At 38.1% G+C, this 24,412-nt stretch overlaps 1 protein-coding gene across 2 annotated transcripts in view; it reads left to right on the top strand.

Moving 5' to 3' along the window:
• Window positions 1-24,412, top strand: part of UNC13C (unc-13 homolog C) — a 596,809-nt gene that overhangs the window by 268,817 nt on the left and 303,580 nt on the right. For both annotated transcript variants that reach the window (XM_059915534.1, XM_059915533.1), the window contains one exon: window positions 1,430-1,593. In XM_059915534.1, coding sequence (XP_059771517.1) covers window positions 1,430-1,593 — 164 coding nt within the window. The remainder of the gene's footprint in view (window positions 1-1,429; window positions 1,594-24,412) is intronic.

The raw sequence follows: 24,412 nt of genomic DNA, 5'->3' as shown, positions 1-24,412 counted from the left end.
ATAAAAATTCTGACGTTGTAGCAATGGCTTTGGGGAGCCAATGTAATTAGCAGTAATTTTGTCTGTCTTTTTCTGAGTACAACAGAGGGCTTTATACATACTGAAGCCTCCTCCATTTTAACTACCCTTTACACAAACACATCTGGGTGGCAGGTATCAGAATGTAGCTTTCCATCCACGGATAGTAGGGAATATACTACCCAAAAGAAGGAGCCTGTTGGCTTAGAGAGAGGTAGAGACCACCCAATTTGAGTCAAAAGGGCAGATTCATCAGTTCCTGTTTGTGCCTCAGCGTAAATGCACAGACAGATAATCTTGGGCTTTTATTATTGGATGCTTTGCAACTGAGAGCTTAGTTAGACATGTCGCCAGAGCTTTTCCCTTATGCAAATGACACATCCCATGTATCAAAAAATATGAAGTGAAGCTGAGGAATATGCCTTTTCCCATGTTCAAAGGGTACAGAGGAAGTACCTTCCTAAGAAAGAAAAAGATAGCTGGGAGAATCTTTGCTCTTTGTACATTATTTTTCCTAAATATATCTATGAAAATGTATATATGTAATTATTTTCACCTCCATTTTACTAAAGAAGGAAATGAGGAACAATATTTAAGTCATTTACACATTATACAGTCATTAGATATAGAACCAAGCCTTAATTTCCTGACTACAGTCTAGCCAGTGATAATCCATCAAGAAAGGTGGTTCAGTTTTTAGACCAGTACCAATAAATCCCTTGAACTGGCAGGATGGGGAGCCAACACTGACCTTAAAATGTGGGCGGAGATTTAGGATCACAGGAACAGCATCATGCTTTGCTTTTCAGAGTCTTTTCTGTTGGTCCAAGACACAAAAAGAAATGAAATCCAAGAAAGGGTCCTTCAGTGACCCAGGCTGCATCCATGCAGCAGTTCCTAAACTTCTTCGAAGCGAAAAGGAATTCTTTGTAGTGATGTTTTTTCATTACAAAATTCTAAAAATATTTATTTTCAGCCTGAATTCATTGTCATGGCTCATACCGTTTTGCAGCCGAAGTCCTTTAGTATTATTTGCATACCTAGATTCTGTATTAACATAGCCAAAACACATTATTCATCCAGAGCTTTATAATTTACTCAGAGCCCATGAATGCAAAAGATGTTCCAGCATGTAGAAATGTTTACATGAGAAAACATTTACTTCCTTCTAAAATGATTTGGTATATCTGAAACATTTAAATCATTGATTCTGTATAAACGTAGACAGAAATAAAGTCAGAACTTGCATAAAGATGAGGTACGTTAGAACGAAAATCTGAGACGTTTCTATTGTTTATAGATGCTGATGAAACATTAGATGCAATTATAAGTATAATTTACTGAAAGTTACAGTTAAATATATCTGGCCTAGTCTGAGAAAACTGAACATTTGAAAACCACTTACTTTTAGAATTTGTTCCATTACTTGACTGAAGTGAAATCTAATGGTGGAGTGAAAATCCCAGAGGTCAAAGGGGATGAAGCCTGGAAGGTTTTCTTTGATGATGCCTCCCAAGAAATAGTCGATGAATTTGCCATGCGTTACGGGATTGAATCCATTTATCAAGCTATGACGTAAGTATTATAGAACATTTACATGTTCAAAATCTCTGTTGAAATCCAAAGGGGGAATAAAAAGAGTGTTCATTTCCCTTCTTCTAAATCAAATGAAATTTTGATTAAAAAGACAGTTACATTTTGGATGTAATTGATTGGATGCTGGCTACTTTCTCTATTACAGCTATAAAGTACTAAGGATTTGGTAACTCACTACCATCATCTTCCCAATTCTTATTCCATTCCCATGTGCTGTTCTTTGACTAGCAGCATTAGCAGCACCTAGGAACTTAGAAATGTAAAATTTCTACCTTACTTCAGACCTATTGACTCAGAAACTCTAAAGGTGAGGCCCAGCGATCTGTTTTAATATGCCCAACACGTGAGTCTCTTACACTCTGAAGTTAGAGAACCAATGCCTTACTTGATATCTGAGAAACAAAAGCCTGATGATTAAAGTGAGTCGTCCAAGGTTACAAAGCCTGTTAGCATCAGAGACACATCTAGAGTCCCTACGGTGTTGACCGTAACTTTAGACTATATCCTTCCTTCCTATGTTTATCTCAGTGCTGCTAATTTGGCGAAACCAAGATTTATTGACCACCCATAGAACCCAAACACTACAGTAAATGTGATCCTGTAGAAGTGAGCCATACAGAAACACACCCCTTACTGAGGAGTTTCAGTAAGGATTTAGAATGGGGTTATATTACTTGTCCAGAGTTTATCTTTTGAAACCTGGTCTAAGTTTATAAGTGCATTCTGTTCAGATATAAACCGTGTATAATATGTAAACTGTGTACATATATTAGGACTATTCTTTCATATTAGAGATCAAATCATATTTTCATGTGAACAGAATAGATGCTGACCCAGATAGTCAATCATTTTCAGCCAACTTGATGGATATATACTGGACCAAAATCTTCAAGGTTTATTGCTCAGAGAATTTAATCAACAGTCATATTTCTAGAACATCATATGTAAGAATGATTTTTTAAAATTTTCTGATAGTATGTGCTTTTTCAGGTTGCAGAATGTCCTAATACTAAATAACAAAAGCTTATAGATTCTTAGGTATGAAGAGGAACTTAGAGGTCACCCAATTGAACCTCCCTCTGAATCAGGAAACCCTGTTTTTGCATCCCTCACTAGTTTTTATCATCCTTTAGTTTGCTCACCTGCAGTAACAGGGAGCTCACTCCTTTTTCTTTTTTTTTTAAATATTTTTAAAATTAATTAATTTATTTATTTATGGCTGTGTTGGGTCTTCGTTTCTGTGTGAGGGCTTTCTCTAGTTGTGGCAAGTGGGGGCCACTCTTCATCGCAGTGCGCGGGCCTCTCATTATCGCGGCCTCTCTTGTTGCGGAGCACAGGCTCCAGACGCGCAGGCTCAGTAGTTGTGGCTCATGGGCCCAGCTGGTCCACGGCATGTGGGATTTTCCCAGACCAGGGCTCAAACCCGTGTCCCCTGCATTGGCAGGCAGATTCTCAACCACTGTGCCACCAGGGAAGCCCACTCCTTTTTCTTTTAATTGAAGTATAGTTGATTTACAATGTTGTGCTAATTTCTGCTGTATAGCAAAGTGACTCAGTTATACACATATATCCATGCTTTTTTATCTTCTTTTCCGTTATGGCTTATCCCAGGAGATTGGATGTAGTTCTCTGTGCTATACAGTAGGACCTTGTTGTTTATCCATTCTAAATGTAATAGTTGGCATCTACTAACCCCAAACTCCCAGTTGACCCCTCTCCCTTTCCCACTCCCCCTTGGCAACCACAAGTCTGTTCTCTATGTCTGTGAGTCTGTTTCTGTTTTGTAGGTAGGTTCTTTTGTGCCATATTTTAGATTCCACATATAAGTGATATTATATGGTATTTGTCTTTCTCTTTCTGACTTCACTTAGTATTATAATCTCTAGTTATATCCATGTTGCTGCAAATGGCATTATTTCATTCTTTTTTAGTATTCCATTGTGTGTACATACCACATCTTCTTTATCCATTCATCTGTCAGTGGACATTTAGGTCGTTTTCATGTCTTGGCTATTGTGAACAGTGCTGCTATGAACATAAGGGTGCTTGTATCTTTTTGAATTGTAGTTTTTTCTGGGTATATGCCCAGGAGTGGGATTGCTGGATCATATGGTAGTTCTAATTTTAGTTTTCTGAGGAACCTCCATACTGTTTTCCATAGTGGCTGCACCAACTTACATTCCCACAAACAGTGTAGGAATGTTCCCTTTTCTCCATACTCTCTCCAGCATTTGTTATTTGTAAACTTTTTAATGATGGCCATTCTGACTGGTGTGAGGTGGTACCTCATTGTAGCTTTGATTTGCATTTCTCTAATAACTAATAATGCTGAGCATCTTTTCATGTGCCTATTGGCCATCTGTATGTCATCTTTGGAGAAATATCTATTAAGGTCTTCTGCCCATTTTTCAATTGGGTTGTTTGTTTTTTTGTTGTTGTGTTGTATGAGCTGCATACAATATGAGTTGTGTATTTTGGAGATTAAGCCCTTGTTGATTGCATCATTTGCAAATATTTTCTTCCATTCCATAGGTTGTCTTTTTGTTTTTTTGTATGGTTTCCTTTGCTGCATAGCTTGTAAGTTTGATTAGGTCCCATTTGTTTATTTCTGGTTTTATTTTTATTGCCTTGGGAGACTGACCTAAGAAAACATGATATGATTTATGTCAGAGAATGTTTTGCCTGTGCTCTCTTATAGGAGTTTATCATGTCATGTCTTATGTTAAATAAGTCTTTAAGCCATTTTGAGTTTATTTTTGAGCATGGTGTGAGAGTGTGTTCTAACCTCATTGATTTACATGCATCTGTCCAACTTTCCCAGCACCAATTGCTGAAGAGGCTGTCTTTTTCCCATTTTATATTCTTGCCTCCTTTGTTGAAGACAAATTGGTCATAGGTGTGTGGGTTTATTTCTGGGCTCTCCATTTTTTTCCCCCATTGATCCGTATGTCTGTTTTTGTACCAATACCACACTGTTTTGATTACTGTAGCTTTGTAGTATTGTCTGAAGTCTGGGAGAGTTATGCCTCCTGCTTTGTTTTTTTTTCCTCAGGATTTCTTTTGGCAATTCTGGGTCTTTTATAGTTCCATATAAATTTTTGGATTATTTTTTCTACTCCTGTGAAAAATATCATGGGTATTTTGATAGGGATCACATTAAATCTGTAGATTGCTTTGGATAGTATTGCCATTTTAACAATATTAATTCTTCCAATCCAAGTGCATGGGATATCTTTCCATTTCTTTGAATCCTCTTTTATTTCCTTTATTAATGTTTTAATATTCTCAGCGTATAAGTCTTTCACCTCCTTGGTCAGGATTTATTCCTAGGCATTTTATTTTTTTGGTGCTATTTTAAAAGGTATTTTTTTTTTACATTCCCTTTCTGATATTTCATTGTTAGTGTAAAAAAAATACAACTGATTTCTGAATGTTAATCTTGTATCCTGCCACTTTGCTGAATTCATGTATTAGATCTAGTAGTTTTTGTGTGGAGTCCTTAGGGTTTTCTATATATAGTATCATGTCATCTGCATATAGTGACCGTTTTACTTCTTCCCTTCCAATTTGGATACCTTTTATTTCTTTTTCTTGTCTGACTGCTGTGACTAGGACTTCCAATACTACATTGAATAGAAGTGGTGAGAGTGGGCATCCTTGGCTTGTCCCAGATTTTAGCAGGATGGCTTTCAGCTTTTCACCATTGAGTGTTATATTGGTTGTGTTTGTCATAAATAGTTTTTATTATGTTGAGATATGTTCCCTCTATACCCACTTTTGTAAGAGTTTTTACCATGAATGGATATTGAATTTTGTCAAATGTTTTTTCTGCATCTATTGAGATGATCATGTTGTTTTTGACTTTTCTTTTGCTAATGTGGTGTATTACATTGATTAATTTGCATATGTTGAACCATCCTTGTGAACTTGGGGTGGATCCCACTTGGTCGTGGTGTATGATCTTTTTTATGTGTTGTTGGACTTGATTTGCTAATATTTTGTTGAGAATTTTTGCATCTATAGTCATCAAAGATATTGGCCTGTAATTTTCTTTTTTGGTGGTATCTTTGTCTGGTTTTGGTATCAGTGTGATGGTGGCCTCATAGAATGTCTTTGAGAGTGGTCCCTCCTCTTCAGTCTTTTGGAAGAGTTTAAAGAGGATTGGAATAAGTTCTCTGTATGTGTGGTAGAATTCTCTTGTGAAGCCATCTGGTCCTGGACTTTTGTTTGTAGGGAGTTTTTTTTTGTTTTTTGTTTTGTTTTGTTTTAACTACAGATTCTAATTTACTTCTAGTGATCGGTTTGTTCAGATTATCTATTTCTTCTTGATTCAGTTTTGGTGGGCTGTATGTTTCTAAGAAATTGTCCATTTCTTCTAGGTTGTCAAATTTGTTGGCATATAATTGATCATAGTATTCTCTTACGATTTTTTGTATTTCTGCAGTATCAGTTGAGATTTCTCCTTTTCATTTCTTATTTTGTTTATTTGGGTTCTCTCTCTTGTCTTCTTGATTATCCTGGCCAGAGGTTTGTCAATTTTTTTACCATTTCAAAGAACCAGCTCTTGGTTTAGTTGATTTTTTTCCTATTTTTTTAATCTCTATTTTAGCTATTTCTACCCTGATTTTTATTGTTTCCTTCCTTCTGATTACATTAGGGTTTGTCTGTTCTTTTTTTTTCTAATTCTTTTAGATGGTAGGTTGGCTTGTTTATTTGAGATTTTTGTTGTTTTTTGAGGAAGACATGTATCACTATGGACTTCTCTCTAAAAACTGCTTTTGTTGCATCCCATAGATTTGTATAGTTGTGTTTTCATTGTCATTTGTCTCAAGGTATTTCTAAATTTCCGTTTTGATTTCCTAGTTGACCCACTGGTTTTTTAGTAGCATGTTGTTTAGTCTCCATGTAATCGTTTTTTTTCTCATTTCTTTTCCCGTGGTTGATTTCTAGTTTCAGGCCATTGTGGTCAGGGAAGATGCTTGAAATAATTTCTATACTCTTAAATTTTTTGAGGTTAATTTTGTGCCCTAGTACATGGTTAATCCTAGAGAGTGTTCCATGTGCCCTTGAAAAGAATATGTATTCTTTTTTTTTTTAATGTGTAATGTCCTGAAAATATCAATTAAGACTAACTGTTCTATTGTATCATAGGATCCTGTTGCCTCATTGATTTTCTGTCTAGATCTGTCCATTGATGTGAGTGGGGTGTTAACATCTCCTACTATTGTTGTATTCCCATCAATTTCTCCCTGTATGTCTGTTAGTATTTGTTTTACGTATCTTGGTGCTCCTATATTAGGTGTATGTACATTGATGAGTGTAAAATCTTCTTCTTGTATTGATCCTTTTACCATTATATAGTGTCCTTCTTTATCTTTCTTTATGGCCTTTGTTTTAAAGTCTGACATGAATATTGCAACTCCTGCTTTCTTGTCATTTCCATTTGCATGAAATATCTTTTTCCATCCCCTCACTTTCAGTCTATGTGTGTCCTTTGCTCTAAGGTGGGTCTCTTGTAGGCAGCATATTGTAGGCTCTTGTTTTTTTATCCAGTCTGCCACTCTATATCTTTTAATTGGAGCATTCAGCCCATTGACATTTAATATAATTATTGATACATATGTATTTATTGCCATTTTAAACCTTGTTTTCCAGTTGATTCTGTGTTTCTTCTTTGTTCCTTTGTTTTTCTTTCTGTGGTTTGATTTCCTTTTATTTTATGCTTGTGTTCTTTTGGGGTTTTGTGACTCTATTTTATGTTTTTGATTTGTGGCTGCCCTGTTTTTCAAGTATGTTAACCCCTTTCTATATCTGCTTGCTTTAGACTGATAGTCATATAGGCTCAAACACATTCTAAAAAAAAGAATCTACATGCACATTCTTAAAAAAAAACATAATCTACATTTTCCATTTTATTACTCTCCTTACACACATTTTATGATTTTGATGTTCTTTTTTACATCTTCATGTTTATCCTTTTGCTGTTCCATGTGTTTATCATTGCTTTCACAGTAGTTTTTTTTTTTTTTTTAATCATCTGTATACTGGCTAATTTAAGTGATTTACTTTCCAATTGTGATTTCCTCCTTCCTATATCTGCTTGTTTCTTTTTGATTTAGAGAAGAACTTTCAACATTTCTTTTAAGGTAGGTTTAATATTCCTGTATTCTTTTAGTTTTTGCTTGTCTGAGAAATTCTTTATTTCTCCTATTTTAAATGATAATCTTGCTTGGTATAGTATTCTAGGTTGCAGATTTTTCTCTTTCAAGACTTTGAGTATATTTTGCCACTCCCTTCTAGCCTGTAGAGTTTCTGTAGAGAGATCAGCTGATAGCCTTATGGGGGTTCCCTTGTAATTAACACTTTGTTTTTATCTTGCTGCCTTTAGAATCCTCTCTTTATCTTTAACTTTGTCATTTTTATTATAATATGTCTTGGTATAGGTCTGTTTGGGTTCATCTTGTTTGGGACACTCTATGCTTACTATATCTGGATATCTGTTTCCTTCTTTAGGTTTGGGAAGTTTTCAGCCATAATTTCTTCAAATACATTTTCAATCCCTTTTTCTCTTTCTTCTCCTTCTGGAATCCCTATTATGCATAGATTGGCATGCTTTATATTATCCCATAGGCCTCCTATATTGCTTTCAGTTTTTTAAAATTTGGTTTTCAATCTTCTGTTTTGATTGGCTAATTTTCATTACTTTATCTTCCAGATCACTTATTTCTTCTTCTGCATTATTCATTCTGCTATTCATTGCTTTTAGCTCAGCTTTCATCTTGGCAAATGAATTTTCTAATTTTTCTTGGCTCCTCTTTATAGTTTCTAGTTCCTTTTTACAGCAATCTGCATTTCTGTCAATAGCCTTTCTTAATTCCTTCAGTATTTTCATTACTTCCTTTTTGAACTCTGTGTCTGTTAGACTGAAGAAGTCTGTTTCATTGTTTGCTCTTTCAGGGGAATTCTCTTGGTCTTTTAACTGGGAATCATTCCTCTGCTTCTTCATTTTGCTTATATTTCTCTTACTCTGTGAGTTTAAGAGAAGCAATTATCTACTGTAGTCTTGGAGGGCTATTTATCTGTGGGAGCATCACTGCATAGCTTGTGTGGATTTAATATTTTTTGGCATAGGGGCTGTTTTTGGCTTGGATGCTTGCCATCTCTTTCCTCAGTGTGTGCTGGTCATTATCCCCTTGATAGGGGGTGTGCAGGTGCATGGCCTGTGTGCACTCCCGGGAAGGTGTGGGCAGTGGTTGGTGCCCAGTCATGGGATCCTCGGCAGCAGCTGTGGTCTGCGCCCACTTCTGGAGTCTGAAATGGCAGCCGTGTCTCACGCTTGCCCCTGGAGCTTGTGTAGGCAGTGCCCTGCCACCTGAGAGCACTCTCCCAGAGAAGGAAGCTCCTATTTTGGTCCTACCCCTCTCCTCATGTGCCCCCAGACAATGGTGCCTTGCCTCTCTGGCAGGCCCAGACTTCTTCCCATACTCCCTCAGTTGTGTCACACCACACCCTAGCCCCCTCAAGCTGTCTCCACAAAGCCAACCCCAGTCCTCTCACGGGGCCTGACCTCCAAAACCCAAGCCTGAGCACCCAGACCCTGCCAGCCCCAGCAGATGAGCATCTCAGGCTGGGGAGTGCAGGGCAGCGGCACCTACCATCTGTGCATGTCTCTCTCTGCTTTGCCCTCCATAAACCAGTTACTGTGCTCTCCTCTGAGGCTCCAAAGCTCCCCCTCCGTCCTGGCTGATTGCCCTGCAAGTGAGGGGACTTCCCAGGGTACGCAAACCTTCCCTCTTTCACGGCTTGCTCTCTGGGGTGCAGGTCCCGTCCTGATTCCTTTCTCTCTCTCTTTTTTTTTTTCCTTTTTTCTTTTGTCCTACCCAGTTATGTGGAGATTTTTCTTGCCCTTTTGGGCGTCTGAGGTCTTCTGCCAGCATTCAGTAGATGTTCTGTGAGAACGGTTCCACATGTAGATGTATTTTTGATGTATTTGTGGGAGAAGGTGAGCTCCATATCCTACTCCTCCACCATCTTCATCTGATCTCTGGGAGCTCATTCCTTTTGAGGCAACCTATTTTGAAACTGGGCAGCCATGATGAAGTCTGTGACTGCTCTCTGCTCTGTCCCATGTCAATGGCTGTAAGAACTCATCATAGCAACTAGTATAAAATTTGATTACAATTAAAATGTAACTATGATTTAATAGTTTAAAATAAATGAACTGTACTGCCAAGGGAAGTATGTTTAAAAAAACCCACAAAAACCAAAAAATCTTCTGGAAAGAATCCCAGTAAAAGAAAGGATCAAGTTAAATTTATTCCAAAATATCTCTGTGAGCTGATGTCAGATTTCTTCATCGCCATGTTTCTGATATTCTGAGAAGCACAACCATGTTAATACAGAAAAAATGGTAAATGTATGGTAGTTTAAAAGAGAAGAATCATAGATCCTTCAACTTAAGTAAACAATAACAATAAAAAATAATTTTGGTTACTTTTTTGGTATCCAGTGACCTGCAGGTGAATTTAGATCCCATCATACTTATAAGACAGTGGGACAAAGCCCCTGCTCACACTGAAAATTGTCTGAAGCAGAGGTCGGCATTTTTTTTTTTTTTTGTAAAGGCCAGAGAGTAAGTATTTTCAGCTTTGTGGGTCCTATGGTGTCTGTCACAGCCACTCAATTCTACATTCCTAGTGCATAAGCAGCTGTAGATACTAAGTAAACAAAATAGCATGGCTTTGCTCTGATAAAACTCTGTTTTAAAAACAAAATCCATGGGCTGAATTTGGCTGTGGACTTTAGATTGCCAACTGCTTGTCTAAAGAGTGAGAGCAAGGTAGATAAACATAAGGAAAAAGAATGTCTGCTTTTTGTGGGATAAATTGACAATTGCACTTTGACAGTAACAAAATGTGGCACATTACCTCTACTGCTGGTTACACATTTGATTTGATATTGATATTTTTATTTATTAAATGTTTCTTTTAGCACTGAGTACTCATCAAGATGGCCTTGACATTTCCCTCAGCTTGACAAAACTTTAGACAGGCTTCTTTCTGCCTCTAGGCCCCAGGCCTCCCCCTCACCTTGGCCCTTGGAGAATCCAGAAAGTCTAACCTCAGAGGGCCCTACCTTCCCTTTCCTCAGAACATTTATTTTAGAAAACTTACTATATTTTTTCTCTGTCCTTTTGAGATATAAAAATTTTTAAAGCCTCTTGCCAGTTTTTCAGCCCAGGACCAGCTTTCTCAAGGACCTGGGAGACATCCCTTTCAAATGTCCTCATCAAGGAAGATAGTCCTTATTTCTCAGTCTCTGTGGGACCATAGGAGCCTAACTTGGGTAGCTGCCTTACTCCAAGTTGTAATGCTACCTCCTGTCATGAGGGTGAGAGAAAGTTTACTGTTGCTTTGGGTAAGGCCAATTAGCAAACACACATGACTGGGATTCCCCCCACTCCAGCTCTTAGAAACTCTCCCCTCCATCAATCCACCTCAGCTCTTAAAAACTTTCTCATTTTTTATTTCAGTGAAGTTGAGTTCAGACTAAGTTCTGGTTTCTCTTCCCTATTGCATAGCCTTGAATAAAATGTTGCTTTCCTATTTAATTTTGTCCAGTGCAATTTTGCTTTTATGGCACAAAAATTATCATCTCACCAGAATATTTTTTTTTAAATCCTATTGTTTGACAATCTGATAACTCCTAAAAAAATTTGTTACCAACATAGATATAATCTTTTCATTTACTATTCATTAGTGATCATTAGTTGCTGAAATTAATTATTTTAATAGGAAAATACATATGTACTCATTTTATATCAGTATGTAGCTATCATAATTGTATCTATATCAATATAATCATGCTTAAGAGAGATAAAGAGACTGGAGTCCCTTAGAGGGGCACTTGAATTCTATTCAAAGATTTACAAATTGAAATCTTGAATCAAGGAGTTACACATCTTTTATTAGTGCTTTGTAAGAAGTTCTGGGTGCATGATAGAAAAGCAGAACATATTTGTAATTGAATGTATGAGAAGCAGAAATTGTTGATCAGAATTACATTTATTAACCTCTCCTGGCATATCTCTTCATGTCAGAAATTTGCAGTTGCCAAAAACAAGCAAAGTGGAACTTGAATGTTTAATTAAGCTGGCGTAGGTATCTATTCTACCACTTATGTTGCATTTAAGTGTTTTAGAGCGTACTGTATTGAATGCTCATTTCTTGTAATCTGGAGAAATTTCACAGTACTGGCATTCTTTTGTCAGGTTTTGAAATATAACTTTCAGAGATGATTTTGATAGCATTTTCCACATGATACGTTTGTAACTTGAGTCCTAAACTATTGTTGGCCAATGAATAATGCAGCCACAACAAAAAAGACTTGATGAATAACCAACTTATCTTTGAATTTAAACTCGTTGCCTATTGAATCGGTAATTTGCTGTTGTTTTGAAACCTTGCTGGAGGGGATCAAGAAACATAACCAGAAAACCAACCAAACAACAATAAAACAGACCTAGATATATCAAGCCTGTCTCAGAAGTATCCCCTCTTATTTTTAAAAACACAAAATTAAGAAACTCAGCTTCAAGGAAAAAACAAATGTCCTCTCTATATAGTAAGGATACTTAAAAGTTTGGGAAAGGACAAAACTTTAATTCTTTGGACTTCCCTAGACAACGTTGGATCAGAAAAAGGAATCAAATCACAGTTTCTTTTGATATTTAAAGTCCCTTGATGCTTAGCCAGATCCCCAGGTAACTTCATAACCTTGCTCCTTTATTAGAGATTGCTTGGTTTCTTTCAAGCATACTCCCATTTCTTTGAAGATGGATTTGGAGCACAAATAAATAAAGGGGACGTATGTATTAAGTCATAGAGTCTGGATGTACATTATTAAATTTTCCTCTTGTGTATTTCTCCTCATAAGCAGGAGCCTGAATCTGTTCTGCTGGTAAATAACCTGAACATGAATACCAAACCTTCCAGTACTCCAAGGTACCTCCTGCTTACTGTAAATGTTTTTTCCTTTTTACCAGAGAACATTTGCTATGAGGGCACAATGTATTAGTCCTATTTGTTCCATAAAAATCGCTCTTTTGTTTTGGCGCGTTCATATTTTGGAGGAAAGGGATTACAATTTTCCTGTTTGGACAAGTGATTGATCACGGACCTGGAGGATCTGTTCCCACATGGTAAATTCAACCATCCATCTAACATAAAAGCAATTTTCCAATTTGTGACAGTAAGAATGAGAGTCTGTCCCCTTTTTCAAAGGAGCACGCTCTTCCACATGTTTAGCATGAGGTCGGGCAAAAAACCTGTTTACATCATGAGACTTCTGAGAGATTTAGATGCTTTTCATCTGTTTATGCAAATATATATGTTCTTAATATTCTGACAGACCACCTGTTCACCCCTGAACACAATCAAGGGAATTTCATGTCAAGCACTAAGGATTAAATCGTCCTCTAGAGGTGATTTCTGTCAAGCAAATACATTTTAACTGAGTGTTTAACAAGTCTTTCATTTATTTTAAAATGAAGCCCAAGATGTCTCACAAAATTTGAGATTCTGTTAGACTATTGTCATGCCTCTGTAATACCAAATAAGAGAAAAGCATTAGGTCATTGTTTTTTACATTGGCATGCTTAACAAACAACCATATACTTTGGCACTGGTCATCTTTATCTAATTCACATTTGAACCAGAACTGTTGAGATACACTTTACTTTAAAACCACTAGTCATTGTACCTGTTTAGAGCTATGAGCCTGCTTTCTTTCTTTTTTTTTTTTTTCTGTAACATCTTTATTGGAGTATAATTGCTTTACAGTTGTGTGTTAGTTTCTGCTTTATAACAAAGTGAATCAGCTATACCTATACATATACCCCCATATCTCCTCTCTCTTTCGTCTCCCTCCCACCCTCCCTATCCCAGCCATCTAGGTGGACACAAAGCACCGAGCTGATCTCCCTGTGCTAGGCAGCTGCTTCCCACTAGCTATCTATTTTACATTTGGTAGTGTATATATGTCCATGCCACTTTCTCACTTCCTCCCAGCTTAACCTTCCCCCTCCCTGTGTCCTCAAGTCCATTATCTATGTCTGCGTCTTTATTCCTGTTCTGCCCCTAGGTTCTTCAGAACTTTTTGTTTTTTTTTTTTAGATTCCATATATATGTGTTAGCATACGATATTTGTTTTTCTCTTTCTGACTACTTACTTCACTCTGTATAACAGACTCTAGGTCCATCCACCTCACTACAAATAACTCAATTTCGTTTCCTTTTATGGCTAAGTAATATTCCATTGTATATATGTGCCACATCTTCTTTATCCATTCATCTGTTGATGGACACTTAGGTTGCTTCCATGTCCTGGCTATTGTAAATAGAGCTGCAATGAACATTGTGATACAAGACTCTTTTTGAATTATGGTTTTCTCAAGATACATGCCCAGCAGTGGGACTGCTAGGTTGCATGGTAGCTCTACCTCTAGTTTTCCAAGGAACCTCCACACTGCTCTCAACAGTGGCCGTACCAATTCACATTCCCACCAACAGTGTAAGAGGTTTCCCCTTTCTCCACACCCTCTCCAGGATTCATTGTCTGTAGATATTCTGATGATGGGCATTCTGAATGGTGTGAGGTGATACCTCACTGTAGTCTCGATTTGCATCTCTCTCAAGCCATTAGCACTGTTGAGCATCCTTTCATGTGTTTGTTGGCAATCTGTATATCTTCTTTGGAGAAAGGTCCATCCAGGTCTTCTGCCCTTCATTTGAAGGATAAGCTAGTTTATGTTAAGCAGTATGTATTGGTTCAGTCATTTGCATCATATTAGTTAGCCTTTATTGGTGGCAGAGTGTTTGCTTCGGTACAGAATTAATAGCGCTTAGTAATGACTGCTGCTGGTGTGTATTTTTGTAAATGTTATGCACTCACTGAAAGGAATAAAAACACACACAAAAGAAAAAGACTTTTTTTTTTTTTTTGCCAAGGACAGTGTTACTGCCTAAAAAAAAATGATGCTATAAAATGGTGAGAGCTTCTTTCTGAATAGCCCCTGATTGGGTTGTTTGTTTTTTTGATACTGAGCTGCATGAGCTGCTTGTAAATTTTGGAGATTAATCCTTTGTCAGTTGCTTCATCTGCAAACATTTTCTCCCATTCTGAGGGTTGTCAGCTTGTCCCCTTTAATTTGCTGTGCAAAAGCTTCTAAGTTTCATTAGGTCCCATTTGTTTTTCTTTGTTTTTATTTCCATTTCTCTAGGAGGTGGATCATAAAGGATCTTGCTTTGATTTATGTCATAGAGTGTTCTGCCTATGTTTTCCTCGAAGAGTTTCATAGTGTCTGGCCTTACATTTAGGTCTTTAATCCATTTTTTTTTAACATCTTTATTGGAGTAAAATTGCTTTACAATTGTGTGTTAGTTTCTGCTTTATAACAAAGTGAATCAGTTATACATATACATATGTTACCATATCTCTTACCTCTTGCATCTCCCTCACCCCACCCTCCGTATCCCACCCCTCTAGGTGGTCACAAAGCACCAAGCTGATCTCCCTGAGCTATGCAGCTGCTTCCCACTAGCTATCTATTTTACGTTTGGTAGTGTATATATGTCCATGCCACTCTCACACTTTGTCACACCTTACCCTTCCCCCTCCACATATCCTCAAGTCCATTCTCTAGTAGGTCTGTGTCTTTATTCCTGTCTTGCCCCTAGGTTCTTCATGACCTTTTTTATTTTTTCTTACATTCCATATATATGTGTTAGCATACGGTATTTGTTTTTCTCTTTCTGACTTATTTCACTCTGTATGACAGACTCTAGGTCCAACCACCTCACTACGAATAACTCAATTTCGTTCCATTTTATAGCTGAGTAATATTCCATTGTATATAGAAGATGTGCCACATCTTCTTTATCCATTCATCTGTTGTTGGACACTTAGGATGCTTCCATGTCCTAGCTATTATAAATAGAGCTGCAGTGAACATTTTGGTACATGACTCTTCTTGAATTATGGTTTTCTCAGGGTACACGCCCAGTAGTGGGATTGCTGGGTCATATGATAGTTGTATTTTTAGTTTTTTAAGGAACCTCCATACTGTTCTCCATAGTGTCTGTATCAATTTACATCCCCATCAACAGTGCAAGAGGGTTCCCTTTTCTCCACACCCTCTCCAGCATTTATTGTTTGTAGATTTTTTGATGATGGCCTTTCTGACCAGTGTGAGATGATATCTCATTGTAGTTTTGATTTGCATTTCTCTAATGATTAATGATATTGAGCATTCTTTCATGTGTTTGTTGGCAATCTGTATATCTTCTTTGGAGAAATGTCTATTTAGGTCTTCTGCCCATTTTTGGATTGGGTTGTTTGTTTTTTAGTTATTGAGTTGCATGAGCTGCTTGTAAATTTTGGAGATTAATCCTTTGTCAGTTGCTTCATTTGCAAATATTTTCTCCCATTCTGAGGGTTGTCTTTTGGTCTTGTTTATGGTTTCCTTTGCTGTGCAAAAGCTTTGAAGTTTCATTAGGTCCCATTTCTTTATTTTTGTTTTTATTTCCATTACTCTAGGAGGTGGGTCAAAAAAGATCTTGCTGTGACTTATGTCAAAGAGTGTTCTTCCTATGTTTTCCTCTAAGACATTTATAGTGTCTGGTCTTACATTTAGGTCTTTGATCCATTTTGAGTTTATTTTTGTGTATGGTGTTAAGGAGTATTCTAATATCATACTTTTACATGTACCTGCCCAGTTTCCCCAGCACCACTTATTGAAGAGGCTGTCTTTTCTCCACTCTATATTCTTGCCTCCTTTATCAAAGGTAAGGTGACCAAATGTGCGTGGGTTTATATCTGGGCTTTCTATCCTGTTCCATTGATCTATATTTCTGTTTTTAATGCCAGTACCATACTGTCTTGATTACTGTAGCTTTGTAGTATAGTCTGAAGTCAGGGAGCCTGATTCCTCCAGCTCCGTTTTTCTTTCTCAAGATTGCTTTGGATATTTGGGATCTTTTGCATTTCCATACAAATTGTGAAATTTTTTGTTCTAGTTCTGTGAAAAATGCCAGTGGTAGTTTGATAAGGATTACATTGAATCTGTAGATTGCTTTGGGTAGTAGAGTCATTTTCACAATGTTGATTCTTCCAATCCAAGAACATGGTATATCTCTCCATCTGTTTGTATCATCTTTAATTTCTTTCATCAGTGTCTTATAATTTTCTGCATACAGGTCTTTTGTCTCCTTAGGTAGGTTTATTCCTAGATATTTTATTCTTTTTGTTGCAGTGGTAAATGGGAGTGTTTTCTTAATTTCACCTTCAGATTTTTCATCATTAGTGTATAGGAATGCTAGAAATTTCTGTGCATTAATTTTGTATCCTGCTACTTTACCAAATTCATTGATTAGCTCTAGTAGTTTTCTGGTAGCATCTTTAGGATTCTCTATGTATAGTATCATGTCATCTGCCAACTGTGACAGCTTTACTTCTTTTCCGATTTGGATTCATTTTATTTCTTTTTCTTCTCTGATTGCTGTGAATAAAACTTCCAAAACTATGTTGAATAATAGTGGTGAGAGTGGGCAACCTTGTCTTGTTCCTGATCTTAGTGGAAATGGTTTCCGTTTTTCATCATTGAGGACGATGTTGGCTGTGGGTTTGTCATATATGGCCTTTATTATGTTGAGGAAAGTTCCCTCTGTGCCTACTTTCTGCAGGGTTTTTTTATCATAAATGGGAGTTGAATTTTGTCAAAAGCTTTCTCTGCATCTATTGAGATGATCATATGGTTTCTCTCTTTCAATTTGTTAATATGGTGTATCACGTTGATTGATTTGCATATATTGAAGAATCCTTGCATTCCTGGGATAAATCCCACCTGATCATGGTGTGTGATCCTTTCAATGTGCTGTTGGATTCTGTTTGCTAGTATTTTGTTGAAGATTTTTGCATCTATGTTCATCAGTGATATAGGCCTGTAGTTTTCTTTCTTCGTGACATCTTTGTCTGGTTTTGGTATCAGGGTGATGGTGGCCTCATAGAATGAGTTTGGGAGTGTTCCTCCCTCTAGTATATTTTGGAAGAGTTTGAGAAGGATAGGTGTTAGCTCTTCTCTAAATGTTTGATAGAATTCTCCCGTGAAGCCATGTGGTCCTGGGCTTTTGTTTGTTGGAAGATTTTAATCACAGTTTCAATTTCAGTGCTTGTGATTGGTCTGTTCATATTTTCTATTTCTTCCTGGTTCAGTCTCGGAAGTTTGTGAATTTCTAAGAATTTGTCCCTTTCTTCCAGGTTGTCCATTTTATTGGCATAGAGTTGCTTGTATTAATCTCTCATTTTCGTTTTTATTTCTGCAGTGTCAGTTGATACTTCTCCTTTTTCATTTCTAATTCTATTGTGTCTTCTCTCTTTTTTTTCTTGATGAGTCTGGCTAATGGTTTATCAATTTTGTTTATATTCTCGAAGAACAAGCTTTTAGTTTTATTGATCTTTGCTATAATTTCCTTCATTTCTTTTTCATTTATTTCTGATCTGATCTTTATGATTTGTTTCCTTCTGCTAACTTTGAGGTTTTTTTTTTTTTTCTTCCTTCTCTAATTGCTTTAGGTGTAAGGTTAGGTTGTTTATTTGAGATGTTTCTTGTTTCTTAAGAGAGGATTGTATTGCTATCAACTTCCCTCTTAGAACTGCTTTTGCTGCATCCTATAGGTTTTGGGTCATCGTGTTTTCATTGTCATTTGTTTCTAGGTATTTTTTTATTTCCTCTTTGATTTCTTCAGTGATCTCTTGGTAATTAAGTAGTGTATTGTTTAGCCTCCATGTGCTTGTATTTTTTACAGATTTTTTCCTGTAATTGATATCTAGTCTCATAGCGTTCTGGTTGGAAAAGATGCTTGATACGATTTCAGTTTTCTTAAATTTACCAAGGCTGGATTTGTGACCCAAGATATGGTCTATTCTGGAGAATGTTCCATGAGCACTTGAGAAGAATATGTATTCTGTTGTTTTTGGGTGGAATGTCCTATAAATATCAATTAAGTCCATCTTGTTTAATGTATCATTTAAAGCTTGTATTTCCTTATTTATTTTCATTATGTATGATCTCTCCATTGGTGAAAGTGGGGTGTTAAAATCCCCTACTATGACTGTGTTGCTGTCGATTTCCCCTTTTATGGCTGTTAGTATTTGTCTTATGTATTGAGGTGCTTCTATGTTGGGTGCATAAATATTTACAATTGTTATATCTTCTTCTTGGATCAATCCCTTGATCATTATGTAGTGTCCTTCTTTGTCTCTTGTAATAGTCTATTTTAAAGTCTATTTTGTCTGATATGAAAATTGCTATTCCAGCTTTCTTTTGATTTCCATTTGCATGGAATATCTTTTTCCATCCCCTCACTTTCAGTCTGTATGTGTCCCTACGCCTGAAGTGTGTCTCTTGTAGACAGGATATATATATACGGGTCTTGTTTTTGTATCCATTCAGCCAGTCTATGTCTTTTGGTTGGAGCATTTAATCCATTTACATTTAAGGTAATTATCGATATATATGTTCCTATTCCCATTTTCTTAAATGTTTTGGGTTTGTTATTGTAGGTCTTTTCCTTCTCTTGTGTTTCCTGCCTAGAGAAGTTCCTTTAGCATTTGTTGTAAAGCTGGTTTGGTGGTGCTGAATTCTCTTAGCATTTGCTTGTCTGTAAAGGTTTTAATTTCTACATCAAATCTGAATGAGATCCTTGCTGGGTAGAGTAATCTTGGTTGTAGGTTTTTCTCCTCCATCACTTTAAATGTGTCCTGCCACTCCCTTCTGGCTTGCAGAGTTTCTGCTGAAAGATCAGCTGTTAACCTGTGGGGATTCCCTTGTGTGTTATTTGTTGTTTTTCCCTCGCTGCTTTTAATATTTGTTCTTTGTATTTAATTTTTGATAGTTTGCTTAATATGTGTCTTGGCATGTTTCTCCTTGGATTTATCCTGTCTGGGACTCTCTGTGCTTCCTGGTCTTGATTAACTATTTCCTTTCCCATATTAGGGAAGTTTTCAACTATAATCTCTTCAAATATTTTCTCAGTCCCTTTCTTTTTCTCTTCTTCTTCTGGGACCCCTATAATTCGAATGTTGGTGCATTTAATGTTGTCCCAGAGGTCCCTGAGACTGTCCTCAATTCTTTTCATTCTTTTTTCTTTATTCTGCTCTGCAGTAGTTATTTCCACTATATTATCTTCCATGTCACTTATCCGTTCTACTGCCTCAGTCATTCTGCTGTTGATCCCTTCTAAAGAATTTTAAATTTCATTTATTGTGGTGTTCATCATTGTTTGTTTGCTCTTTAGTTCTTCTAGGTCCTTGTTAAACGTTTCTTGTATTTTCTCTATTCTATTTCCAAGATTTTGGATCATCTTTACTATCATTATTCTGAATTATTTTTCAGGTAGACTGCCTGTTTAATCTTCATTTGTTAGGTATGGTGGGTTTTTACCTTGCTCCTTCATTATGTAGGCTTCTTGGTGGAGGGGACTAGTGCCTGTGTTCTGGTGGATGAGGCTGTATCTTGTCTTTCTGGTGGGCAGGTCCACCTCTGGTGGTGTGTTTTGGGGTGTCTGTGGCCTTATTATGATTTTAGGCAGCCTCTATGCTAGTGGATGAGGTTGTGTTCCTGTTTTGCTAGTTGTTTGACATAGGGTGTCCAGCACTCTAGCTTTCTGGTCATTGAGTGAAGCGGGTCTTGGCTTTGAGATGGAGATCTCTGGGAGATTTTCACCGTTTGATATTACATGGAGCTGGGAGGTCTCTTGTGGACCAGTGTCCTGTTGTTGGCTCTCCCACCTCAGAGGCACAGCCCTGACGCCTGGCTGGAGCACCAAGAGCCTTTCATCCACACGGCTCAGAATAAAAGGGAGAAAAAAATAGAAAGAAAGAAAGAAGATAAAATAAAATAAAATAAAGTAAAATAGAATAAAATTAAGTTATTAAAATAAAAATAATTATTAAGATAAAAATTTTAAAAAGTAAAAAAAAGCAAAAACAAAAACTGATGGACAGAACCCTAGGACAAATGGTAAAGGCAAGGCTATACAGACAAAATTACACTCAGAAGCATACACATACACACTCACAAAAAGAGAAAAAGGGGAAAAAATAATATATCTTTGCTCCCAAAGTTCACCTCCTCAGTTTGGGATGATTCGTTGTCTATTCAGGTATTCCACAGATGCAGGCACATCAAGTTGATTGTGGAGCTTTAATCTGCTGCTCCTGAGGCTACTGGGAGAAATTTCCCTTTCTCTTCTTTGTTCGCACAGCTCCCGGGGTTCAACTTTGGATTTGGCCCTACCTCTGTGTGTAGCTTGCCTGAGGGCATCTTTTCTTCGCTCAGACAGGACAAGGTTAAAGGAGCAGCTGATTCGGGGGCTCTGGCTCACTCAGGCCGGGGGGAGGGAAGGGTATGGAGTTCGGGGAGAGCCTGCGGTGGCAGAGGCCGGCGTGACATTGCACCAGCCTGAGGCATGCCGTGCGTTCTCCTGGGGAAGTTGTGCCTGGATCATGGGAGCCTGGCAGTGGCGGGCTGCACAGGCTCCTGGGAAGGGAGGTGTGGAGAGTGACCTGTGCTCGCACACAGGCTTCTTGGTGGCGGCAGCAGCAGTCTTAGTGTCCCATGCCCGTCTCTGGGGTCCGCGCTGATAGCCGCGGCTCGTGCCCGTCTCTGGAGCTCCTTTAAGCAGCGCTGTTAATCCCCTCTCCTCGCCCACTAGGAAACAAAGAGGGAAGAAAAAGTCTCTTGCCTCTTCGGCAGGTCCAGACTTTTTCCCGGACTCCCTCCCGGCTAGCTGTGGTGCGCTAACCCCTTCAGGCTGTGTTCACGCTGCCAACCCCAGTCCTCTCCCTGCGATCCGACCTCCAAAGCCAGAGCCTCAGCTCCCAGCCCCCACCCACCCTGGCGGGTGAGCAGACAAGCCTCTCAGGCTGGTGAGTGATGGTCGGCACCGACCCTCCGTGCGGGAGTCTCTCCGCTTTGCCCTCCACACCCCTGTGGCTGGGCTCTCCTCCGTGGCTCCGAAGCTTCCCCCCTCCGCCACCCGCAGTCTCTGCCCGTGAAGGGGCTTCCTAGTGTGTGGAAACCTTTCCTCCTGCACAGCTCCCTCCCACTGGTGCAGGTCCTGTCCCTATTCTTTTGTCTCTGTTTTTTCTTTTTTCCTTTGCCCTACCCAGGTAAGTGGGGAGTTTCTTGCCTTTTGGGAAGTCTGAGGTCTTCTGCCAGCGTTCAGTAGGTGTTCTGTAGGAGTTGTTCACATGTAGCTATAGTTTTGGTGTATTTGTGGGGAGGAAGGTGATCTCCACGTATTAGTCCTCTGCCATCTTGAAGGTCTCCTATGAGCCTGCTTTCTAAGGAGAGTGTTGCTTAATTGAATTATTGATTCCTTTAAGAAATATTTCTCGAGCGCCTACCATATGCCAGGAAATTTTAAAGGCACTGAGAGTACGTCAGCAAGCAAGAAGTTAAGGTCCAGGCTCTTATGGACCCCACATTCCAGAAGATGTAATTCATTTATTTGATAGACACTGTCTGAGGATATAAGTACGAGGACTTACACAGCGCAGTGCGGATATGGCAATAAAAGAAGCTCTTGTCCCCAGTGAGCTCCTAATCTGGGGAGAAGAGGAAGAATATTGGGTTGGCCAAAAAATTCATTCGGGTTTTTCTGTAAGATGTTACAGAAAAACTCGAATGAATCTTTTTGGTGGCCGAACATATAAATTGCATAATAAGAAGACAGTATAATGGGGGCATGCATGGGTGCTGTAAGGGCATAGACATGGAGGGACCAATCCAGGCACAGATGAGGAGAGATTTCAGAGAAAGCTGATAGGCAGCCTGAGGGTCCCATCCTTACTTGCTCTTCAACTTCCACCATTTCTCTAAACCCTACTTGTTTCATTACTTTCCTGTCCCTCACCAGTGCCGTGATACTCAAAACCTCCGTAATTGAGTTTGAGCAACTGTGAAAAGCTATGATGCTTTGGGCAAAAGGAGAAGTGATCCTTAAATATTTGAGCCCCTCTTTAGTGATGACAATGAATAAAATCACTGACATGCATGCTAATCTGAATTTTCAAGAACAAATGTGATAAATATTATTTTAGTGTATTTCTAACATTAGGAATACAGATAGTCTTTCCTTTCATCTTATATTGTTCCTCTGAAATCTCTTCTAAGGATCTAAGAATCATTGTTTGCATTTTAGTGCTTCTTTCCAATCATTCTGTTCCTATTTTCATAATAACTGATTTTTAAATCTTTTGAATCAAAGGCGTTTCCCATCCTTTGAAACCACAAGATGGGTATGATTAGGCAGAATTGTCCATGGAAAGGCAGAGGAGTTAGATGATTGTTTTGATGAAAACAAAAAATAAGACAATAGCAAGTGAGCTGAATCCAGATTTGTTATTTGAAATACAAATAATTTCCTAATATTTTGTCAGTAGTATTTTGAGAATGAATGGTTGATAATGTAGCAGTTGCTTCAGCTGAAAACATGCCAGTAACGATCTCATTTTTGGCAATTTAAGCATCTTTCTGGAGTTTGTGACTCTAATTTTCCCATGGCATTGAAATTCCGTTTGTTAAATTGAGTTAACACTAACCCCATTTTCTGGCAAAAGGAAAGTCACATGTTTTTAACATTATTAATCCACTGTTTTTTAATCATGTCTTTGTCGGGAAATGTTACACATTTTGAGAGATTATTCAGTAGTACTTTCTGACCTATTTTATTTGAAGGTGTGCTTTTTGAGGGAATGGTTTGCTGCAGGGATATACTCAGTCATTTTAAATTGCTAATTGTACTTTTAATCCTGTTCCCCTCTCCCCTCTCCCCTCTCCCCCTGGGAATAATTTAAGTAGTATTAGAACTGCAGCCTTAAAAGGAAATGATTTTCAAGGTGATGGTTAGAAGCAAGTTAAGTTTGCCTTGACAGTAACTTTGCATAAAGAATGGGCGCACATAAACTCAGAGGCAAATACTGCCAAGTTGAAGATCATGTAGAAGTCTGTTAGCTGAAAACTCTCAAAGAGCAAAGGATACCTCAAGAGGATTCCCTTGTCCCCTGCTTCCTGGTCATCCCAACTAACCATTGGATCCAACGAACCAAATGTTGTTGGTAGGGAAAAGTAATGTGTATGTCTAGGCCCGATGTGTTATCTGTATTCAGAAATTCATAGCATGTTAGAAGATCTAATCCTTACAATCTGTAATAGCTCTTTGATTTTACAGATGGAGAAACTGAATCTAAGAGTGATAAAGTTACTTTTCTAAGGCCACAGAACAGGGCAAGGGCTAGAATGAATCGTCTCTATGCCATGGTACCTATAACTCTAAATTGACCACCAGTAATCCCTCCCTACCCACCCCCACTCCCCTCCACATACCAAAAAACGCTTTTTACTGACTACTTCTGCAAGATTTCTAGGAAATGTAGCCACTAACCCTAATGAATATCTTTACTTCTTTGAAATTTGTCTCTTTTTTCTCTTTGTCCTTCACTCATCTAAGAAATGTGTACTTTGATGCATACTACTGAAGGTGAATCAGGCCTCTGGACCCCGACACCAAATTAAATCTCGGAGACAGAGTTTTGGGTGAAGCTGAAAAGAATAGCTTTATTGCTTTGCCAGGCAAAGGGGGCCACAGCAGGCTAATGCCCTCAAAACTGTGTGTCCCAACTTGGAGAGAGTAGTGAGGAGTTTTATAGTAATGGTTCAAAGAGGGTGTGATCCGCT

Source organism: Balaenoptera ricei, chromosome 2 (assembly GCF_028023285.1).
Source record: "Balaenoptera ricei isolate mBalRic1 chromosome 2, mBalRic1.hap2, whole genome shotgun sequence".
Lineage (NCBI taxonomy): Eukaryota > Metazoa > Chordata > Mammalia > Artiodactyla > Balaenopteridae > Balaenoptera > Balaenoptera ricei.
Note: the sequence above shows the minus strand (reverse complement) of the source record. Positions and strands in the feature narration are given on the sequence as shown.